Source organism: Amblyomma maculatum, chromosome 7 (genome assembly GCF_055883805.1).
Source record: "Amblyomma maculatum isolate TAMU_Amacu chromosome 7, ASM5588380v1, whole genome shotgun sequence".
NCBI lineage: Eukaryota > Metazoa > Arthropoda > Arachnida > Ixodida > Ixodidae > Amblyomma > Amblyomma maculatum.
In genome coordinates this window covers 129,204,916-129,228,275 of record NC_139350.1, presented here as the reverse complement: position 1 = coordinate 129,228,275, position 23,360 = coordinate 129,204,916, and the positions used below count along the sequence as shown (strand labels likewise).

At 45.9% G+C, this 23,360-nt stretch overlaps 1 protein-coding gene across 17 annotated transcripts in view; it reads left to right on the top strand.

Moving 5' to 3' along the window:
- Positions 1-23,360, top strand: part of mask (multiple ankyrin repeats single KH domain) — a 165,565-nt gene that overhangs the window by 133,102 nt on the left and 9,103 nt on the right. For 14 of the 17 annotated variants that reach the window (XM_084609470.1, XM_084609463.1, XM_084609474.1 and 11 more), the window contains 6 exons: positions 1,510-1,896; positions 8,563-8,752; positions 13,051-14,575; positions 19,031-19,183; positions 19,446-19,633; positions 22,932-23,051. In XM_084609470.1, the coding sequence (XP_084465596.1) occupies positions 1,510-1,896; positions 8,563-8,752; positions 13,051-14,575; positions 19,031-19,183; positions 19,446-19,633; positions 22,932-23,051 (2,563 nt within the window). The remainder of the gene's footprint in view (positions 1-1,509; positions 1,897-8,562; positions 8,753-13,050; positions 14,576-19,030; positions 19,184-19,445; positions 19,634-22,931; positions 23,052-23,360) is intronic. The other 3 variants (XM_084609469.1, XM_084609468.1, XM_084609471.1) reach the window with 2 other exon arrangements.

Genomic DNA, 23,360 nt, shown 5'->3' with positions numbered 1-23,360 from the left:
AGTCGGTTGTTCTGTATTTGTTAAATATGAACCTAACCGCCTTCCTTTGTACTGCTTCAATTTTATTTGTCTTGATTGGTGAAAGGAAACCAGACAGCATTAGCATATTCTAGGACAGAGCGAATCAGTGCATTATAAGCTAGTAATTTAGTTTTATAAGGAATATTTTGAGGCGCCGCCTGATAAAAGATAGTCATTTTAGTGTAGTTGAGGTCATTGTGGGCGTTCCATCTGAGGTCACAGGTTATTAAGAGGCCTAAGTATTTATGTTCACAAACTGCAGCGATAGGGGTGCCGTTTGTAGCTTTGGTAGCTCTGCCAATTCTGTCCTGTCTGTTTTGTTGAAGGCTTTCATGCTTTGGCATTATATGATCCAATTGTTTGTCTCCTCGGATAGTTTACTAGTATCCTGTCTATCATTGCGCCTACTTCTGCTGCACATTCAGTGCGATATCTCTGAAATTATTTTTAATTGCTTCTACACTAAGGTTGTCTTGTTTGGCTAAAGCTAAATGCCTGTTCTGCAGCAAGGATTTGCACTACTCTTCTTCTTGTCACTAATTCATTGGTGGGCTCCTTGCTTACTAGTTTCTTCCATGCCCTCTTCCTTACCATTGTATAGTCACTCCACTGTGCTTTTCAAACTAACTCTACATTCTGCAGAATGCAAGGGTTAGAGCACAATATGAAATTCATTTAGGTTTTAATCTCCCCATTCTGGTGTTCTGCTGTTTGCTGAAGAAGGTATTCATGATTTGTAGGTTACTTCCTGCTATTTGGGGAGCCTATGCCATAGTCGCCAACTTCCTGATCTCCCGCCTGCTGCTTGCCTCCCTTGCATTGAACAGCACAGAAACCACCAAAGACCACACACTTGCGCAACCTGCTATTTGCTAGCAGTCTGCAAGAACACTCGATTAATACTTGGTGTAGTTTCTTTTGCACTCAAGTAGCATATGTGTACAAGTGTACAACAACAGTTCTCAAATTGGGTTTCTTTTATTTTAGAGCATTATAGCTCTTCGCATTCTAGCTGATTCATCAGTTTCGCAGTGTCCGTTTGGACGCTGTCTGCAGCCGCAGACCTTGGCAGCGTGCCAAGACATTGGTCAAATTTAATCCCATCCACACACAGATTTTGCAGAACGGATTTACAACTAACAGACCCAAACTAACCCATGGTTTGACTCTGAACACACTAAGCATTTCTAAAGTTTGAAGCACCACCCTTTTTTGTTATACGAGAGCAAAGAGCTCTACAAGCCCAAGCTCCAAGTCAACCTTTTTTCTATTCACCTCTTTGTGGGTCCACAGCGTACCAAGACATTGGTAAAAATAATTTGACTTCATATGCAGTTGAAGTAAATCACATTGCCTGTCACTAGCATGCAGTAAGTGATGTTTGAGCAATTAGTGGTGGGTGTTTGCTTGTTCATGTTTTGTCAGCTGGTTGGTGGAGCGCACATAGTAGCTGCCATGGTGGCATCATTGTGTTGGCATCGTCTGCAGGCTAGGCGAGCTTGCCCTGGACGTGATGGACTCCTGTGGTGGGCCCCGTAGCCCGGGCAGTGGGGCGAGTCGTCCCTCCCCCGGCGTGGCCTCCTCTCCCAAGAAGAGCAGCACAACCATCCTGAGCACTTCGTCTTCCACCAGCATGACTATGTCTTCGACTGCTGCTGCTGGTGCAGCCACAGGCACCGCCAAGAGTCACCATCGAGGCGAGGAGGGCTGGAAAGAAGTGGTGCGGCGCTCTAAGAAGGTGACAGTGCCTTCGACAGCCATCAGCCGGGTGATTGGGCGCTGCGGCTGCAACATCAACGCCATCCGTGAAGCCTCGGGTGCCCACATTGAGGTGGAGAAGCACAAGGGCCAGGGAGAGCGCACCATTCTCATCCGGTGGGTTGTTGGTTATTCATGCCACCGCATGAAGAACACTTCTTTATATACAGTTTTCAGAAGTGACTGCAAGATTACCATTTGGAGCATAGTGAGCGCTGCAAAATGCTGTGTGGTGCATTTGCTTTGACTGTTGGTTTATAGTTGTGGTACATTCTAGGGGGAATAATATAACAATGCCTCATTAATTCAGCCTTCTAAGAGCCTCAAAAAATGTCCAAATTAAGCAAAAAAATCAAATGATCAAATGTCCCTAATGAACTTCTGAATATCATTTTCATAACTGTAATTTTATCTAATGAACACCTGGAATATGGTGGTTGCCTGTACATCAGAGATGAAAACAATGCTAGAATGACAAGAACTGTTCCAAATTCGTAAGTGCTGAATCCGCGTACTTTTTCACAGTGTGGCACAGTAGCAGAAGTGTATTTTCACAAACAGCCCTATTGTATTTTGAGGATGCTTCACCACAGACTCACTGCTGAGACTCTGCTGTGAAGCATCTTCAAACGTCATGGCTCACCATACTTAAAGAGCAAAGGAAGCGTGTGGATGCAGTGCAGAGAGGGATGTGTAGGCATTAGAATGGCATGTGATCGTAAAATGAGATTAAAATACTAGTGGTGTGCAGATCAATGTCCAGAACGACTTGATTGGCCAATGCACGCGCTCGTTAGCAGCAGCGGGGTTGTGAAACCGAAACCTTGATGTTGAGCTGCATGTCGGCAGTCGAAGAGCACTGCTGGTTTATGCAATTCAGGTTTGGGAATTCTGTTTGGAAAATCATTCTCTTTGCGGATCGTACCTTCATGCGACCCCTTGTCCGAATTAACCACTGTGAGCTTGCCCATGTCGAATTTACTAGCACCCAAGGCCACAGACTTAAATGGGCTGACTAGGACTGCATTCCTAGATCAAATTGTCCAAATTTCTGAAATACAGTCAAACCCACTTATAACAATATTGAAGTGCCTTGAAAATACCATTGTTATGACTAGGTTAAGCCAAAAAAACTAAACATCACAAACTAGGGAAAGTTTAATGAGGGAAAAGTAGCTCACACTTTCTACTTATTCCCAGGCGAAACCTGTAATCATTGATCTTTAACTGCCTCACGGCAATCTTGTTGACATCTCTCTGCAAGGCGTCCAACTGTTGCAAGTATTCGAGTGAAAGATTTTGGCACAAATGAAGTCTCAGTATGAACTTCATCATTCTTGGTGCTTCCTGATGTAGTTTGGCCAGCGCGGTCACAGTATAGTAAAACTTTCGTCAATTCGAAATTATTGGAACCCAAAAAAATGTTCGAATTAGCCGAATTTTCAGATTAACCGAACACCGCAAAAACATCTGGCCCAGGCAAAAAATTTCATTGCGAGAACACAAGCACTCAGCTGCAATCATGACACCGCCTTTTTAGTGTCGTTCGCTCAAAAAGGCATTTGCTACTTTCACGCGTTTAAATGATTTTTGACAGTGGACGCACCCGCCCCTGTCACGGCGGGATAAATGAACCTACTGAAAACCAACAGGCTTGTGTAACCGGGCGAGCAGAGCAAGGCGCTGGCGGCCCTCCTCTCAGGGACGCTGGCACTCGGCCAAGTCTGGCCTCACCGGAGCGGCGCAGTGGTTACAGCACTTGACTAGTGTTTTCAAGGATGCAGGATTGAATCCTGGCCTCGGCGGCAGTTTTTTGGTGCAGGCGAAAAGCAAGGCGCCTCTGTGCTGTGCAATGTCAGTGCACGTTAAAGTACCCCAGGTGGTCGAAATTTCAGAGTTCTCACGGCGACTCTCATAGTCTGAGTTGCTGTGGAATGTTAAATCCACAAACCAAACCATCATCCAAGTCCGCACCCTCCTCCCCCGCCTTCCACTAACACATTGTATCCACCGCAGGGGCTAACACCAAAAAGGTAAACACACTTTGATGTCATCACTGGGCAGCATCTTGGCACCCTACCAAGAAATAAGCTGCAACCAAGGTTATGGCAGCGTGAAACGGAGAAATGTGCTGCACCAACAATTTTTTCCCAAAATTTTTAGCAGCATAGGTGTGGCTGAATTTACGTTAAAAATTACAGGACTGCAGAAATTATTTTAATTATCTGGGATTTCGAATTATCAAGGTTTTACTGTATTTCCCAGACAACCATATCAGATCCAGGAGATGTCCATAAAATTCACCCCTCAAAATATTTAATATTCAGAGGATCTCCATAAATACCCACAATTGGTCCAGTGGATATTCCAGAGATGTCTCTATTGCCTCACAGTGGACGTCCACATGGACATTCATTATGATGTCTAGAGGACATTGCCAAATCAGTCTCTGGACATTGCATGGACATTGCCAAGATGTACAAGCATGCACTTTTAGCAGAGCTAGGGATAGCTGTTGGGCAAAACACATAGCGTGAATTATAGTTTTATTCACAAAAAGACTGCCAGCTTTCAAACACCTTGGCCCTCCTCTGGGTTTCAGTTTGCATCCGTGCTTGTGCCTCCTGGAAAATATGAAAGATGAAGTGAACAATAAAGTGAGGCATTAAGAAATTGACAGGTAACAGAAAATAAATAGTCACAAAAAAAGCCCGCATGCACAAAACAATCTTGTCTGAAAGTTGGCAACAGAACTTACAGCTATATAACATTGAAAAAAAAAAAAAAAATGGATGTAAAACCTTTACGTGCTAAGGAAGGCCGCTAACGACCGCCTTTCCCGCTACGGGCCTTTATCGCAAAGGGCCCACAACTTTGCCGTGTAGCTGCGTGTCAACCGCCTTTGGAGCAAAGAACCTTAATTCTCAAGGCCTTACAAGTGCCCATGTGACAGGGGTATAAGCCTATTAACATGCCCGTAGTTAAAGGAATGTAAAAATTTCACAACCTGTTGTCTCTGTAACAAGGATAGTTAACAATTTGTGTGTGCACTTCTTTTTCAGTTAAGGTTGGAAGTTGTTTTAAAGTGTAAGCTGCACTATTAGGCTGCAACTTCAGATTTCACCTCGCTGGGCCTGAATGACTTCAACCTAATTAAGCATAGGTGTCCACTAAAAAGTGAGACATACTGTGCCTTTCCCCAAAAACCAACTAAAAAAAATTTAAAAAATAGCGGAATGAAAAGGTGGTGTTAAGGCACTCTCGCATCTACTTTTAATGAGAAGCTTGAGCACCCCCCTAATTCAAACCGTGTGCAGCCTTGGTAAACTATGCAAAATCACGCTTGAGCTTTCGCTCATTTAAATTTGTTCAAGCCATGCTTAGACAGGCATCTAACTGGTATGTACACACACAGTTGTGTACAAAATAGTGGCTAAACTTTCATACCTTGTTTTGCAGGCCTTTCCTGTTGCTGTTTATGACGGCATGGAGCATGTTGGAGCCATTTCTTTATAACTGCTTGCACATCATCCACTGTTGCAACATACTGCATGTTTGACCTTGCAGCCACTGAAACAAACACAGCACAAATACAGCAGTATAGTAGCTGTGGTTCATTATTAAAATACCAAAAAGAAGGAAAAATTGTTGCCAGCCGCTGCAATTGCTATTTAATAACTTAAGCACTTGAGTACTGAGCTTCAGCCAGTGGAAATAAAGGAACAGGGAGAGGAAAACAAGGACAAGTAGAGCGTAATGACAGCAAGAAAGGAAAAGAGAGTTTCATAAATTCTTCATAATATCCAGAAAAATATACAGTGCGAACAAGCTAGCACCGCACGCATGGCAAGACAACAATCTTATTCTCTGAAGTGAGCTAATAAGAGCCAGCCTAGCTTTCCTCAAAAAAAAACTTGAACAAAAAATGACAAAGCAGCAACCCATTTTGCGATGAAGGCATGCAAAAAGTGTTGTTAAAAAAAAATTTATTTAGCTTCAAAGAACCAATTGCTTCACTGCAGTAGCGTGCTGCCCATGTCCGAAGCTGCTGCCCGAAGACATAAGCAGCATGCTGCGCGTGTTGCCCATCATGTCTTCGCTCTTGCTTTAGGCATAGCAGAAAAAGTCATGCTCTTAGGTGATGCTGAAACGTATGTACCTTTGAAGAAACGTACTTCACGAACAAGGCAATGCACAGGGCGATTAACAACTTGAAATGATTGCTGCTGTCAACTTCGTCAGCGAAGATGTGGCCATATGTGACGCGCGTGCGACGATATGCGGCTGCCAGCAACTCGGGGAGCGGTTGAGGCGATGTGAGCTTGTGTCAGCTATGCAACATATGCATGCCAGGCACAATGACACTTCCGGCTTCCGGGGATCGCTTCCGGTTGTACAGGAAACAGGAATGTACTGGTAGGGTAAAGAACTATTACACCAAGCGCGAGCTGCAATACTCGGAAGCGCCAAGATTAGCAGACGTTCCCAAAATACGACGACGCCACTCGACCGCTGAGTGTATTGAAATAGGCATGTACTACGGCATGAGTCATCAGTGGACACACGTCCGCGTTGCACTTAAATTGACCGCGTCTTCTCGCTTGCAGGGACAACACGTGCATTGTTATTTGGTGGCTGCGCAGCGGAGGCAGGGAAGGGAACGAGACGAACGCCGCGGACGCCATGAAAGAAAAAAATAAAGGCGTGTTACTCCGCGCTAATTTTGTGGTAGAGTTGCGAAGATCTCATGAAAGTGACAGCGCGTCGCCCAATAAATGCATTATTTATGTTCATAACAAATTTGTCATACAACAAGCCTGCAGGCAAAGCATTTAATATGTTTCGCTCGCCACAAAGAATGCACTATTTCTTGATCGCGAATGTAGGCAGCGAGTCTCTCCAACGTCCTCCTCAACCTCTCCGGCACGAGCAACGAGCTGCCCACATTTTTATCATGCACTACGGCATGAGTCATCTGCGGACCGCATCTTCTCGCTCGCGGGGGGGGGGGCTATGCTGAGGAGGCAGAGAAGGGACAACAGGGTCTTGAAGATGAAATTGAGGGGCTTTACTTGAAGACACTGTCTGCCTTTCCACTTACCTCTATCCGGCCCCCGCACAACGAGCTACCCCCACGTTTTTCTCCCATAGCCTGGAGACAATGAACCACGTCAAATCGGTCAAATTTCCAGGAAGCTCGACTCACGGGCACGTGCTCACGCGCAGTACGCTACGCAAACACGATCCAACACCACGCCGCGAAAAATAAACTGCATTAAACGCAATTAAATTACTGGATATTTCGATTACCTATTTAATTTCTTACGGCAATTTAAATTTAGCACCTTGTGACATTTTTGCAATAGCATATATTCATGTATTCGACAATTTGAATATGCCAATCAAATCTACATGGTATTTACCAGCGGAATTCGGTAGCTAAAGAAAAAAAAAAGTTTAGTAGGCCGGCGTGGTAACATTCACGTTTGGCTAGAGCACGCTGCCTAAAATTGCGGCGAACCGCTAGAAACACAATCTAGATGTGCCAGCAAAACAGATGTTTCATTAATCCGAATCAAAATTTAAAGTAAAAATCTGCTACATGTCCACTGAAAGTCACATTATGACATCGAAGTTGTGTACACTGTGTGATATCTTCACGACCAAACAAAGGTAAGGTCATGAGGATATCCACTAAAAGATGATCTTTTAATAATGGACGCATGGACATCTCATGGGTGTACAAAAATGACGTTTGATATTGAGACCTTTGTGAAGATCCTATGGATATTGCTGGTTGTGTGGGTTATGAGTCCTTTTTTCTATTAGGGTTGGTGCTCAGTGACCTGGTTTAATTGTTATAACCAATAATCTACCATGAGAGCATCGCTGTATGTGGTTATTTTACCATACATTACACAATAAAGTTGATGGTGCCGTGGTTGTTCATTGTTATATGCAATACATTGTTCAAAGCAGTATTGTTATAAGTGGGTTTGACTGCAACAACATTTAATTGTACCTTGTTTGCATAGTCCCTTGGAAAGGCACAACTATAATGTGTTGATAAACGAGCCGTTTCCTTCCTAAAGATTTTTGTGCTTGATGTGAACTGTACCCACTACTACACACGTGCCCGTGTTCACAAACGCGCTTAGAGTTGACCGTCCACCTCCACTCTGTGGAGTGGAGAAAACGGCCTCTCCTTAACTCAAGGCCGATTTGGCCGCACCCGTAAAATGATAACATGCCAGAAGTTCCAGGTTGCTGTCACTCAGCCAATGCTTAAGAAAATGTTCTATGCATCCTCATTGTATTTGTTTTCGTGACAAGCTTTGTATACCAGTAGAACGAATTCCACACAGCAAGCAAACAATGAGACGTCCGCCATTTTTAGAAGTAAAGTGGCTGTTGAGGAGGTGCCCAAGGTAGCGTCGTAGGTTGCTTTTCTGAAACGAAAAACAGGCCTCAGGGGCCGCTTTGAGTGGAAGTTCGAGTTAAGGCATGTTTGTGAATATGGGGGACAGACCGAGAATCTTGAGTCATCAATTTTTGAGAGTATAGAGTTAAGAGGCTACCACTCCACCCAAAGGTTCATGTAGTACCCCCACCTTTAGGAATGCTTTTAGAAAACCTATTGCAGGAAATTTTTAGAGTGCGTCTTGTATGGCATGGCAAAGTACAATCCCTGAACAAACCACTTGACGTTGCCCGGAGGCTTCCCAAGTAGTGCTGGCACTGATTGGGGAAAAAAAGAAAAAAACTGCCCGTCTCTTTGTGCAGGGGCTCTGCGGAGGCGACCAAGCAGGCGCAGCTCCTGATCCAGGGCCTGGTCCAGGAGCCCGACCGGGACCTCTCGGACATCATGGCCCAGCATGGTGTTGTTGCCCCGTCCTCTGCCAAGGCACCGGCATCTTCCTTGGACCATCGGACCACAACCGTCTCGTCCTCCTCTACGACGACCAACCACACGGTGAGGCACCATGCTCATGCTAGATGGGGATGGTTGAGAGCACGTGAACGCATTGAACTATGCTTTCTCTACCTCCTTTGCAAAGAGTGGCGTAGGTGAGGCTTAATTCAGAGGGGGGGACAGTCATTCCTGGAACATCACTGATCTGTGCACACCTGTTTCTGTCACAGTTAGCCATTGTGCTGTGCTTGGTCATCTGGTAGAAATGGCAGCAGCTGTGTGGTTGCAGTCATACCTGCCGATAACAATCAGTTTTTAAAAAAGTATAGCCTCATTACAAGGAAGTCGAGTTTTGAGTGAAAATTAGTTTGTTTTAAATCTGATGGGTCTCGAAATTATGCAGGCTAATTCCTGCAAAGAAATACAGTCGACGACCGATTTTTCGGACTCTCAACCGACCACGAAAATGTTCGAAAAAACAAATGTGCACCAAAAAAGCTCTATTTATTGCCTATTCTTCATTTTGAGGCCTGAAAAAGTCATGAATGCTTTTCTGCAGCACACTCCGCTTCCGTGCTAACAGGTCCGCCTGAATTACACTTGCATCAGCTCAGCTTGTGTCGGCAGCGCACAGTTCCAACTCGTGGCCCAAGTCTGTGAACTCTCAAAACGAGACGGCCGATGGAATTTTGACACCAGCAGTGCGAAGGTCGTGAATGAGCTGCTCACTGCCTGACAGCTGCTCGACGACGCTGTCCTCGTCCAAGGCAGCCGACTTTGCCATTCAGCACAAATCCCGCGTGGCGGAAGCAGTTGTGCAGCGTTGTGGGTGCCATCGACTTCCACGCATCAGCGAGCATACTAAGTGCTCCAAGCAAATCGACAGAGGTTTTCCCACTGTCGAGGCACACCACCACCACTACCAACCACTCTGTTGAGTGCCTTCTTGCTGCTGCGTTGCACGCAAAGGAAAAAAACTCCTTATAAAATCCGGGAACAGCTTCTTGAAGAACTGAAGCCGATTCAATTAAATGCAAGCCACAGTAGCGACGGAACGTAGTTCTCGCATCAGCACGACCACGGCTTGGCTTACTCGCTACGCTTGGCAAACACGCAGAGGAACAGGATTAACTCTATGGGAACAGGCAGTCCAAAGCGATCACGCTAAAAGAAAAAAAAAAGCACTGCGGTGGTGTGGTGGCATGGAGGAAGAAAAACCATGTATGGTGGCGAGCAGCGACGTCCCGGAAACGGAAGCTGCTAGGCAAATAATATAGCCTCGATCCAGCGTCAGTTTAGCTGAGGAGCGGCATGCAAAGCCGACACTGGTTTCGAGGCTATCGAAGAAAAAAGTAAACAAACAAGATGGCGGCGACACCGCTCAAAATGTGTGGCGGTTGGCCCGGCTGACACTTGGAATGTCCAAAAAATCGAATAGCCCTCCTTAGAGTGTGCGAAATTTTGAGCAGCATAATACATTGACTTCTGCTTGAAGTCGAAACTCTATGTAAACATGTGAAATGACTCCTTTCACACACAAATTGGGATGCTGGCCCCACACTCAGATCTGTTATCGAAGGCCCTCGAACTGACTGCCTATCGACTCGAAGGCCTTCGAAAGCTGCCAGATGGGCATTTTCAATGACCATTGAGTCGATAGTCTATCGAGTCAGCGGAGCAGCTCAGAACTCTCGAGATCTCGAAGGCCCTCGAACGTCCGCAAGGTTGCTAGCGCTAACCCAAGGAGCGTCACGCACACACGTGCACAGCGCGTTTACGATACAAAAACGTGAACAAGTGTTTTTTTATATCTTTAATTTACGCGGTAAAATATTAATATCCGTAATAATTTTAAAAAGCAATAATTTATGCACTCTCTACCCCTATAACTTGCACCACCGAGAAATGCAAACACAGTGAAAAGCACAGACGTGTAAACGCTAGCGAGCTAAAAAAAAAAAAATCAAAGTTGTCTGCATAACAACTAAACACCTGCAGTTACTAAAAAAAAGGTAAGTTACATTTTATTTTGCATTTATAGAGAAATTTTAGTTCTTTAAGTTTGGCGCCAAACACCATAACTATTTCAACAGCCTTCGTGTTTTGCCGTGTAGCAGCGGCTCAACTCCATCGAGTTCGATCAGGATTGAAAATCTCGAAGGCTATTAGTGGCACTTGATTCGAGGTAGCCCTTCTCGACACTTCTAGCGGCACTTCTCTAGGTAGCCTGTCTGTCTCCTGGCGATGCCAGTGGGTGGCCTCTGCACTATTTAGACTATTTCATCTTCCGGTTCACATTCTGTCGTCACCATGTACGTCATCTGCAGAAATCAGCTGATCGGTGATTTTTCAGTCTGTGCTCTTCAATCTTGTGATCAAGATCTGTGTAGCACCCAACTCTGCAGCAGCATCTTTTCGTTGGTGTACACTTCTGCATTTCCGTTTTGCACGGCAATTCACGAGCGCAGTAGCAGATCAGCGAGAAATGTTGACAGGATCGCGCAGTATGTCGAGGCAATATTTGAATCACATGCCACCCTCATGCCTGTCTGCCGTTGATGCTGGTTTCTGCCACTGAGTGCTCTAAAACGTGGAAATGCTGTGACCATGCCAGCCAAACCACACTTCATAAGAAAAAACATGCGCATATAGTATGTGGTACAGTGAAACCGAAAAGAGCACATGACCATGCGCACGGTCGCATTGGTAAAACATACATACTGCAGGAGGAGACAGAAAGGCAGACGCATTCCTTTTTGTGAAAAAGAGAAAGGAGAGGAGGGAGTCACTTCCTTCGGTGCTGTGCACAACACGGCAGTCCACCCATAGCTAACTCGGAAGGGCTTGAGTGTATGTTCTGCCCTATTCTCTGCTATTTTCACTAATTTGGTCGTGTCACCATCTTTACAGGTTGCATGTGTTCTGTGGGCAGGCATGTTAATTACTGCATTACTGCACATACTTTGCCAGCGCGATTGTTCTCGTCTGCTGTCGCCACGTTGCCTCAGTATTGTTGTTCTGCAGCCCCACTGGATTTTTTCTTTTGTTTTTTGACGAACAGTGATGGAAGACCTTCCCCCAGGAGGAGGGGAATGGCAGTTCCTTTGGAAGTTTAATGTAGCACTGTGAAAAGTGTGTGCAAGTTGGTTTGCTAGTATGGCCTGTCACAGTTAATGGTCATCCACAATGCACTCAAGCTGGCAGAAAACTAGGTTCCTGAAGTGAGCCTGCCAATTAGTGGCTGGAAATGCTTCTGTCAAACATGCGCTGCCAAGGGCAATCCCTGTGAAGTCTGCAGTCATGGCAAATTGCAGGTGACTCTCTGTGCCAGTATGGATGGCAGTAAGAAGTGCCTCGCCTTCGTTACTGCCCTACCCTTTCAGTGGTGCTGGGATACTGGTTTGCTCCCGACACAGCAGCAAAATATGGATGACACGTTAACTTATGCTGGTTGAGTTCGATCAGTGGCTGCACTTCACACCAAACAGCCTCTTGCATGTGTTTTCCTGCCTCCAAACACGGCTGCAGCCAATGAATGCAGGCTTGATTGCATCAGCAGCGTGTCTCGAGCAAGCGTGCAGTAAATCTGCTGTGCAAGAATGCCACCCTGCACCAGGCTGTAGTAGGGTTCAGCTGAACAGTACATTTTGTGGGGCATGGGCAGAAGTCTGCTCCTCCACCATCGAAAGCTGATTCCAGAGAATTACGATATACTCCTGCCAAAGTGAGCGGTAGTGGCAGGGTGTCATTGGGACTTCTTGCATGCTGATGAGGCAATAGTCACTGAGGTCACCGGCACGGAAGACAATTATAGCAGCGACAATAAACTGGAACCTGTGCAAGTTGTGTCATACCAGCAGGCCATAAGAATGATTGAATCCCTGAAGGACTTTTTTTGTGCCAAAAGTCTCTCAGCTGTGTGCAGCAGTGACACTGCATGCAGAAAGATGTCAAGAGTGCCATGAAGCAGTCTAAGCTGACATGATTTGGGTTTCTTCCTCCAAAAGTAGTGATAAATTCAAGCTGCTTTCCCGGCATTAAATGTGCTCTAGTTTGTAATGTTTTTATTCCCATGTTTTCATTTTCCCTGGCACTTCAATGTTGTCGTAGGTCATTTTGACCGTAATGTTGCAGCTGGGGCTGGTTGCAGTGACGTGGTTGCTGCGTCAATTGGGCCAAACTGTCCTAAAAGGCCAACCCTAATATAGCTGAAGCTACATTCATACTTGTCTCCTAGTATGCTAAGAATCCTTCAGAGCATGTTGCGAATCACTACTATTGGGAAACACTTGTATTTACAGTGAAAGTGGTCCTTTGCTGCTGCATGGAGCAGGCATGATTTTTTTGTTCTGCTGCAGGGCCCTTCTTCTGTGCTAGTCTCCGGCAGTAGCAGCACCACCAAGCTCAGTCGGCAGGGCAGCTCGACCAAGGTGGTAGGTGTCAAGGCTACATCAGCCCCTGCACCCTCCCTGCCACCTTTTGGCCAAACCCGCCCAGCCCCACGACCAGGCATCCCTACACACTCTGGCGGAAGCAGTGGAAGCTCTGCATCTGTGACATCGTCTTCAGCACCCCCCTTTGCCTCTGGTCCTGCTGGCTGGGGCAATCTGGCTTCTTCCTCTTTGGCTTCAACCAAGCCTGCTGCCACTTCAGCTACTCCTGTGACGTCTGCATGTGCAGTTGTCACTACAGCGCCACTGGTGTCCACCAGCTCGGCAGCCGTAAATGGAACGACAACGACATCAGCATCTTACACTCAGGCTGTCATCTCACCTGCCAAGAGCTCAAGCCGTGCAGCCTCTGCAGACCCACGTCCCAGTTCAACGCCCAGCTCTGGTGGAGGCAGTCCTTCACCGACACTGAGTAACACTGGCAGCATGGCAATGTCATCGACTGCAGCAACCATCAGCAACACCAGTGCAGCATCTTTGGTGTCCACATCTTTGACCAGCACTGCTCCAGCCATCAGCATTCCGCAGACCTTCTCGCCATTCAACAACGTATTCAGCAAGGAAACACAGCCGAGTGTCTGGGGCCAGCGGGAAGCTTCCAAGCCTAACTTTGCCTCTGTGGCCGCCTCGGGTGTGTGCGGCGTGCCTAGCTCCAGTGGCGGTAGCGTTGGAAGTGTGTCGGCTTCCTCAGAGCCTCTAGTGGACGCAGCCAAGGCTCCAGGTTATCGTGGCAACCTTCATGTGTCACCACCCAATTTTGGCCCCATTGGCAGTGGACCTCGCAGTGCTCCCTGCACGCCTCCCATTGGGGGTGGGGCACCACCTTCTCCACCTTCCCAGCCACAGCCGGCACCCCAGCCGCAGGAGTTCTACGAGAATGCCTCCGCACCAGCCGCAGCAGTGGCCCAGTCAGTCCAGGCCACCCCACAGCCCTCGTCATCGCGCCTGGTGTTTGGTCCACCCCACTATGCAGCGACGGCACCTGAACTGGCACCACCACCCCAGCAGCAGCAGCAGCAGCAGCCACCACCGCAGCAACAACAGACAATTCAGAGCACTCTGAACCCCAATGCACCGGATTTCTCCAGCCGATCGGCCCCGCCAGTGATGCTGACTGCCCCATTCCCTCAAGTGGGCACGGGTCATCACCACCAACATCACCATCCCGCTACTACACCGGGTCACCATGGGATGCGGGTGCCATTTGCCCCACAGGAATTTCTGCACCCTGTGCAGAGTGGGAGCCATCTGGGACACCACCACCACCACCACCACCACCACCATCAGGGAGCAGCGGGAGCGCTGGGACACCCTGGTGTGTTCCCAATGCAGATGATGTCTCATCTCCAGCAGCAGTACTCGGGTCTGGTGGCCCCTGTGGGACAGATGCCCAAGGGTGCCGACCGCGCACCGCTTGGGGTGCGGCTTACGGGTGAGTATCTGGCATCACACTCGTGACCCCAACCTCTCATCTGTTCCATGTTATAATTGGAAGCCTTCTCTGGTTAGGGCCTTAGGAGGGTGAAGAGGCTCCTAAATATTTTTGATTGATGATGGCACACCTATGCAGTCTTCGTTGGGTGTGCATTTTTGCGTACTGGTCCCAGATCCATGAAACTGCAAACACACAGTGCTGCAGCGCTGCTAACTCGTCTTTTGGGCTCTGCATTTGCACCTCCAAAAAGGACAAAATGTTCTGCTGCTGTGTCCAGTGTCATTAGGCCTAATGTGCTTCACATTGTAGCCACAGGGAAAGTGCTTTAAATCCACTCACAGTTAGTCATACAATGTCTAACCTTATAACTAGTTCACCAGGAGACAATAACCATGCATTAAAATGAACATATATGTGTATATATAAGGAACATATATAATGCCTTCAGCAGCAAATATCCCCAGCAAAGGCCATCTCTCACTGTTGACCACAGATCACGTGTGTGGAGCATCGCTCCAAATTGGCCAAGCAGTCACGAAAGCGGAACCTGAGGAGGGTCTTAACTTGAGATCACATGCTGTTTGTCAGTAAAATAATACAGTGATCAAGCAATCGCCAGCAACCCGTTCCAGCTTGCGGTTGAAGCTCTCCAACCATCGGGTGCACATTGTATCATATATTTTCACTTCATTTTGTATTTGAAGGAATTGTAGGGGCTACATAAATTCGTCATAACAATGTGTGTCACTGCATATAAGAATGCATAATCAAAACTTCATTGTGGTGTGAAAATTTTAACAGAAGAATTCTGTCCTGTAAAATTGCCATACCTCCATCATAACCACAAAGAAAAAAAGCAGCTGTTACATGAGTACAGCGTGCCCCGCCGGGGTGACGCAGTGGTTACTGTGCTCGACTGCTGTTCCCAAGGACGCGGGATCGAATTCCGGCCTCGGCGGCCGCTTTTCGATGGAGGCGAAAAGCAAGGCGCCCGTGTGCTGTGCGTTGTCAGTGCACGTTAAAGAACCCCGGGTGGTCGAAATTTCCAGAGTCCTCCACTACGGCGTCTCTCATAGCTTGAGTCACTTTGGGACGTTAAACCCCACAAACTAACATGAATACAGCAAAAGCTGTACTAATGTTTTTACTGTACTCTTGTAACGGTAATGTAATACTACTCATGTATCAGTAATTCAAATTTTCAGACAACCTGAACTGTATGCCGACCTTCATGGAAGCTTCATTTGAACACGAGTCTGTTCCACTATAGATGATTCAAACTATGCACACTCGCACCTGAGCAGCCTGGCGCATGTCACGCCCATGTGGTAGGGAGGCATAGCTGCGAGGCAGATGAAAATGGGGAGTGAAGGTTAAACCAGGTGAGGACTTGCAGCTACGCAATAAAAGCTTATTATTTTGGCCCCCTTTAACTGTTGACATCCAAAGAATTTGAACTGTCAGCATGAGCCTGTGGTTTTTTACATGCATATAGATGGCTATAGCCCATAGTCACTTAATTCGAATACTACAGGTCTGTAAAAAATATGGGATTGGAAAAATTAACAAAAATATGCGAATTATCCAAATTCGTAAATTTTTGTATATTTTCCCAATCTCTTGAAATTAATTCTTTAAGCTTTAAATTCTTTAAAATTTAGCTTTTACTGTATATTCAGCATGGCAATAAATTTTGCGTAATAAGTCTTTGTGCACTTATGTTATGAAACTTATTGACTAGAAGTTAAAGAAATTTTGCAGCAGGAAACTTGCTGAAATGTGTGCCTTTATTCTTTCCTGAGATCAGAGTATGCAATAAGGACGAAAAAGAAAAGGTTGTAGGGCACTTGCGGGCATGACACTACAGCTCTAATGGCTGCTGTCTCTGGCTCCTCTTGTGGATCCTCGTCCACTGATAGTTTCATTTGTGTCTCAACTATCTTGCACATATTCATTAGCATAAATGCCCTTTGACCTATCAATGCCCAGCCATGCCTCAGTGCCCAGCCTACTGCATCCCTGGGCATTGCATGCTTGTGATATTTTGCTCAACACCGATGTCTGGTTTTCTGCGCAATGGGACCCTTAACACTCTTGTGTTAATTACCAATTAGCCTATCACGGATGTTGATTTATGGGCTTTTGTAGATGCTTTAGGGACATAAATGCAAATCTTTCTTTTCATTTTTAAAATGGCAACTTCTATAACTCAACTTCTGTAGTGGGCAGGATAATATTTTCGCCCTTATTGCCTACTTTGATGTCAAGAAAAATGAATGGCATGCATTCTTGGTTGCAATATTGGTCTAGCCAAATAAGTCACGGTCGAAAGTTACTTAGCACATTACTAAGTGCACAGGGACTTGGTTTGTGTAAAATTAAATGACATGTTTGGAATCTGCATGCAAAATATATGTGTTTCTACGGTTTCGTTAATGACTTTTTTTTTTTCAAGGTCGTCTCTCTTAAAGCTTTGCTGTCTACTTGCAAGGTATTGACCTCCTGCATTCAAAGTTTGAGCATTATGAGGTTGCTGGTGATGTCAGTGCAAAACGCTTTAAGGTTTGCTTTGAACATAGTTTTCAGCTTGTGTTACTATAGAACATAGTTTTCAGCTTGTGTTACTATAAATCTTGGGCAGCTTTTGTTCTTTGCAAGTTAGAGGGGCACAGGGAACGGCAACTCCATTTAATTGTTCCCAGTAAAATTTGATTCTTTGGCTCTTTCTAGGTGTGGAAACATTTTTCTGACAGCAAGAGATGCCTTTATTACCAGGAAAAATGTAACAAGCTTACTGCCAGCCACTTCAGACGAGTGATGTCCCTACACAAGTGGACAGAGGTTGCCATGGATTGAAATGAATGCTGGTGTAGTGTAGTCAGTTACTGGCAGCACTTATTTTTTTCCTGTTATCTGATAAGACTGCAATCTTCAATAGAATGCAATACCCTATCAATACAGGCCAACTTCTGTTTGTCCTCGGTATCAGTTCAAGTGCTCATGGACTTTATTTACTAGCTTCAGGTGTAAATTTGGTACGGTATGTTCAGAAGTCCCATGTCTAAGGCCATTACAGTTGAGTTACCCTGCAGTATGGGAAATTTGGTACTCGTTGATATATGTGTTCATTTAATCAGTTTGCTAAACTCTGCAAGTGGTGCACAGGTGTGTGTGCATGTATGTGTGTGAGAGAGAGAGAGAGAGAGAGAGGGAGGGAGGGAGTGAGTGAGTGAACAGCAAGCGTCCTGCAGCTCGGGCGCTCTCATAGCAGCTGTGCTGATGAGCCTGCACTCCCTTGCTGTCCCAGTGATAATACTGCAGCACTTGGACGAGTGGCCATGAAAAGTATGACACTCACTGTCAGCCAAGAAACGTAGTAGTTGCAGTCTTTTTTTTTTTCTTCTTTTTTTTTTTTTTTTGTAGCTGCAGTGAAGTGATTGCTGCGCCATTTGGGACAAACTGCTGAAAGACAAAGCTTGCTACATGCTGCTGTATTACGACAATAGTACAAGTAATCTGCACCAAGCCTGGGCCACAACTCCATACTATTTCATCAAGAACAAAGTTGTCGAGTGCAGTGTGTGACCTACTGCTGCATTTAGTGTCGCTTTTCCAAAAATAGTGCTATCAGTCCTCAGTTATATACTTGTACAGGCGGGCATCATTCTGACCTTTTGTCAGCCCGCATGATGAAAGCAAACTAAACAGGCGTGCAGCATTCAGGGATTTACTCTGGTGTTCGTTGGGGTAGATATAGGACACGCTGAAAATGCGCATGGCATAACAAAAGGTGGCCATGTGAAACATATGGAAACTTGGTTCCAAAGATTGGTGACCTGTCGATGGCCTATTAGAATCTGTTATGCATGCCTGAAATATGTCATTGTTTCTTGCATCTGTCAGCTTTTGTGCATTAGGAACTGCGGAAGTTGGGAACTAATAATTTTTTTTTCTGACGAGTGCTATGCTGAAGGGCTCAATCTCATTGGTGGTGTTCTGTCGGCTCCTTGCTTGGGATCTGGCACGTTGGTACCCAGCTCTGTTGCTTTTCCAACCGCTGCACTCACACTGCATGCGCAGGCTCTTAATGTGGGCTACTGTTGGATAGGTCTTACTTTGGTGGTGAGCCCATCTTGACTTGTTGGACTTGGTTTCATTGTGGCCAAGCCTTGGGATGGCTGCATTGGTCGAAGCTAATTTATCTTGCTTTATATGCTATGTCATGCATTTACTTGCTTCAAGATCAGTCAACTGGCTGATGTGTGCTGCTAACTGCAGCTCTGCTGCTTGGTCATTAACATCTTTCTGAGAACAGTAACCGCATGCTCAGACCTGTGTCTAGTGAGATCTGGTGGACATGGGTGTGTGACGTGGCCAGCTCAAGATTGGTCATTGGGTCCAGACACTTGGCGAGGCCCTGAACAACCCATATCCCCCTGCTTGCATGCGCAGACGAGGGTTCCCCGTCGGCGGTGTCCCCCCAGGGGGGCCTGTCTCCCGGTGGGGGCCTGGACGACCGCAAGCTGCCACGCCCCATCGGGACGGAGCGGGCCCAGAAAAAAGGGGCGCATGCCACCTTCCCGGGCATCTGGTCCTACTCCAACAGTGAGCTTCATCGCTATCCTCTTTTTCCTGGCAGTTTGTTGTCTCGGGCCCCTCAAAGTATCCTGGAGGGTTTGTCCTTGAGCAGCAGCTTTTCATGCTATATGTACTTCTTCCCAGCCTGGTGTTTGCACAATAATTTTGGCACCTTTTCCACATGCTATTTCATTCTAAGAAAGGAGCCCACATATTTAGTTGCCTGAGGACTATGTCCAAGTGGGAGAGCACATGTGCTTATAGGTAGCACCTTCTACACTTGTCACAGGCAGCAGCGGAGGTGGGAGTAGCCTCGCTCCTGACCTGAGTTCCATGCAGACCTGGGTTCAGTACCAACATGGTACAGGGCCCCAGGGTGACAACCTGGCTCCTCTGCTGCAGCACAATCGCTTTGCAGCTGCTGCTGAGGCTTCTGCCGCAGAACAGCAGGTCCTTGAGCAGCACACCTACCACCATGTGAGTGCCTCTCTCCTTTCTTGGCTCATGGGTGGCATCCTCACACATTGTCATCACAAAGTGTGTGTTAGAGATAGCGATGTAGGTACAATAATATGTATATATAGAGGCTGATAATGATGATAGTAGTGGTAATGACAATGTAGCCTTTTGACTCATTTTGTGCAGTGCATTACAGTAGAACATTAACTCTTTCACTACCACACGAAAAAGGGCAGTCTTTTTTTTTTTTTTTTGGCTAGCCACAAAAAAAATGGCCTTATTTACATTGTTTGGTATCAAAATGTAGCTAAATGAATTTTCTGTTCAATAACATAAATGTTGGATATATATATTTACTACACAAATTAATAAAAAAAATGATTGTATTGTGAAAATTTGTACAGTTAGGATATCATTTTGCTTGAAAAAGAGCACAACTTTAAAAATATCAAGAGAAAAAATTTGAAGATATACATTCTGTAGCTTATTACGTCATTAAAAAAATGACACAATCAGCTCTGCGGTGAAGAGTTAAAAGACATCAACAGCCCGCACTAAGTCCCATGCATTACTTCGGACTGCGCCACCAACTTCGACTCCCATTTTTCGTTGAGGAAAAAACTATGCGCTTCACATCTGCTGGCAAGGAATCAAGTCTGTAGGACATTGAGACTCTAAAAATAAATAATATAGCTGTGAGTACTATGGGTGTTACTCTTGAGGATAATGCGTCAAAGGGGGCTTGACGTTACAGTGGCTTTCTAGGCTCGGCGTGCAAGAAGTCGCCACTGCGGCAGGTTCGGGCCAGAAGAGACATACACAGAGTTATGCACTCGTAAAGGCTTTAATTTGTCCGCCATGGCAAACAAATCAACAGCACTCAGCTACAACTGCCGTAGCGAGCGAACGTCCCGCTCGCGTACGGGGGTGAAATAACCCGCCAAAAGGGAAAGCACACAGAAGGAGGCCAGCGCAGCATTCTGCTCACCTGGCGCGGCTTCGTGCTCACGGACCGTTGCAGTAGGTGCATATGGTGACCGGGCGACTTGGTGACAGCGGCGGTCTCCCCGGCAAAAATTACGAGCCACGTGCGTGCGCATTCAACCGCCGAAAAGCCCAAGAAACTCGCGAGAGACGCGCTTGGCTCGGGCTGTAGAGAGAATGTCTTAGTGTTAGTTGGGAGGAAAGCCCGTGGCAGTGTCGCCACGGGAGACTAGGAGGCGGTGGGGGTGTGGCCAGTGTACCCTCTCCTCCTCCAACCTCCCTAACAACGCACGCAACTCGCGTTATAATTACGTGCTGCCGTTATAATGGGGCAGGGGATTGTGAATCCTCACAGTACATGCTTTTCCGCCCATTCGGGGCACGCGGGGAGAAGTGCCGCGAAGCAAAAGAACCTACAAAATATGACTGATCACGTTGTATGTTTTCCACTTTCTAACATAGAATAGAAGGCGCTAGGCGCCCATGAAGTGCGTGAGAATTTGAACTGGAAATGCGTCGATCAAGTTGATCAATTTGAATAGGCACGATAGTGAAAGAGTTAAACAGTACCGTAAATTTTTATTAGTTGTTGGTCATGGCACATGACTCTTATTATGCCATATGGTAACTAATTTCCTACCTACTTAACACAAGCAAGCAAGCATCGGCTTGTTAAAAAAAAACTCTCAGGAATACCTTCTGTTCTTCGCTTAGCATCCCTTCATGTGGTGACTATCCTTGGTTGTTGCATTCTGCTGTCACGCTTGTAATATTGTTTACGTTTTGTGGGAGTACCACATTTATACAATGGCAATTAGAGTTTATTTCATGTAGAAACAAAAGCTTTGCCAGATTGCAGTATCATCTTTCAAGGTTTCAGTGCCATCTAGGAGGCAGTAGTAAAGAAAGGCATGACGAAATTGAGTGCAGCAGAATTGCCCATGCAATGCTGTCTGCAGCTCCACTTCTTGCCACCACTTTTTCCCTTCCCTACTTTTCTCTGCACATTTACTGTCTGTTTTTTTCAGTGGTCTGTACAGCCTTCTTAGTACATCTATAGCCAGCTTCAATCTTTTTTTTTTTTCCTCGTGGCCCCGAGGCATTGAAAAAGTTGGCTTCTCACTGCTCACAAAAGCCTGGTGGCGCTAAGCCTTCTTAAAGTGCCATCTTATCGTCGTTGAAATCCATTTGTCTTTGAACATCGGCTTCGCTATCGGTGTGTGTATGTGTGTGTGCGTGCGTGCGTGCGCGCACCCGCAGTGTCACTATTTTGCGGCAGGCCTGTCACCATGGCTAGACACTTCTCACTGTAGCTGTTTTTCGTTGATTTTTCATTGAGGATATCTTTATATATGTTCTCTCTGTTAAGACCTTGATTTGTACAATAAGCAATCTAAATTATTTTTATTGGGAGGGCCTTGTTTGAGATGATATTGCCTTTATAGTGTACTAGTAACAGATTCGGCCTCTGACAATTGGCTGTGGATCCTCGCAAAGCACCGTCCGCTGCAGTTTCCAAGAGAAGGGAATTGGGCCTAGCAGACACACTGCAAACGGAGGGCTGCCATCAAGTTACAGTGTTTCATATTACGGAACTAGTTCGCTACCCTCTTCGAGTTTGATAAATTTGGAATAGACTTCATAGGGGTACGTGAACTTGTGCAACACTGTCTAGAACTGAAGGACACCCACATTTTAAGTTAGGAGAAATTATAGCTTAAGAAATTAGTTTGGTCCAGCATGGCTCTACGTGCTTTTAAAGGTGATTGGGCGGAAGTTCATTCAGGCGAGTTCACGTGCACGGATCAAGCGATAAAAATTTTCGCTGTGTTGGCCGTGTGAAAAAAAAAGTACATCTGCCCGAACGTGTTATGAACTGGCAGCTTCAAGGCACCTTCCAAGGAGTGTGCGCTTGTTTTGAAGTAATAGCTCAGAGCTGTGGACAAGCACTGCCACAGCTAGCTTGTGCAAGAAGCTCACGATACGGCCTTGTCTTTGTTCTTCACTGCATGGTAATTATCCACGCTAGAATAAGTCTTTTCTACTGACAATGCAGCACACACTACAACTGCAGTGCCATGCAGGCTCCTTAAATTTTTTTTTAGTAACTGAGATCGGTGCTCCTGCAGGAAAGCATGTGCATTGTTTCATTCCAACTTGTAGGCTCTGTGGGATATTTTAGGCAAAAGCGCTTGGCCAGAACAACCCCATGTCCCTTTGGAACGAAAGATGAATCCAAATATTGGGTCATCTCATTTTGGCATTCCTAAAAGTATGCTTTCATCACACAGCTAGCATATTTATTGGAATATTGGTCGGCCTTTTTTTACAGAAATATTGTCCCAAACAAGGGGGGTCGGCCTATAATCGTGACCAAAGAAGGTATGCCTGCAGCAGTGACCAAACACTACCTGGCTTACCAACTCGCCTCGCCATCCCAAATTTCAACACGGTCAGTGTCAGGCCGTTATCAAGTTCTTTGCATCTTCTTTCACAAAAGTCAGAGGATTTAAGTGCAATGCACTGCCTAAACTAATCTTCAAAATTTTTTAATACTTTAAATAGCGTGCTTTTAATGTGATTTGGAGAGGTCGATGTGCATTCGTCTGTGGTATTTTCACACACGCATTTGCAAGTGTGAAATTCAATATTATGTTAGCCTTGAAAACAAAGCCACAGCCCTCTAAATTTTGGGCATTCTGGGCAAATTGTAGAATTTCTGTTAATTGTGTTAGCTACTATATACTGTACTGGTGCCATT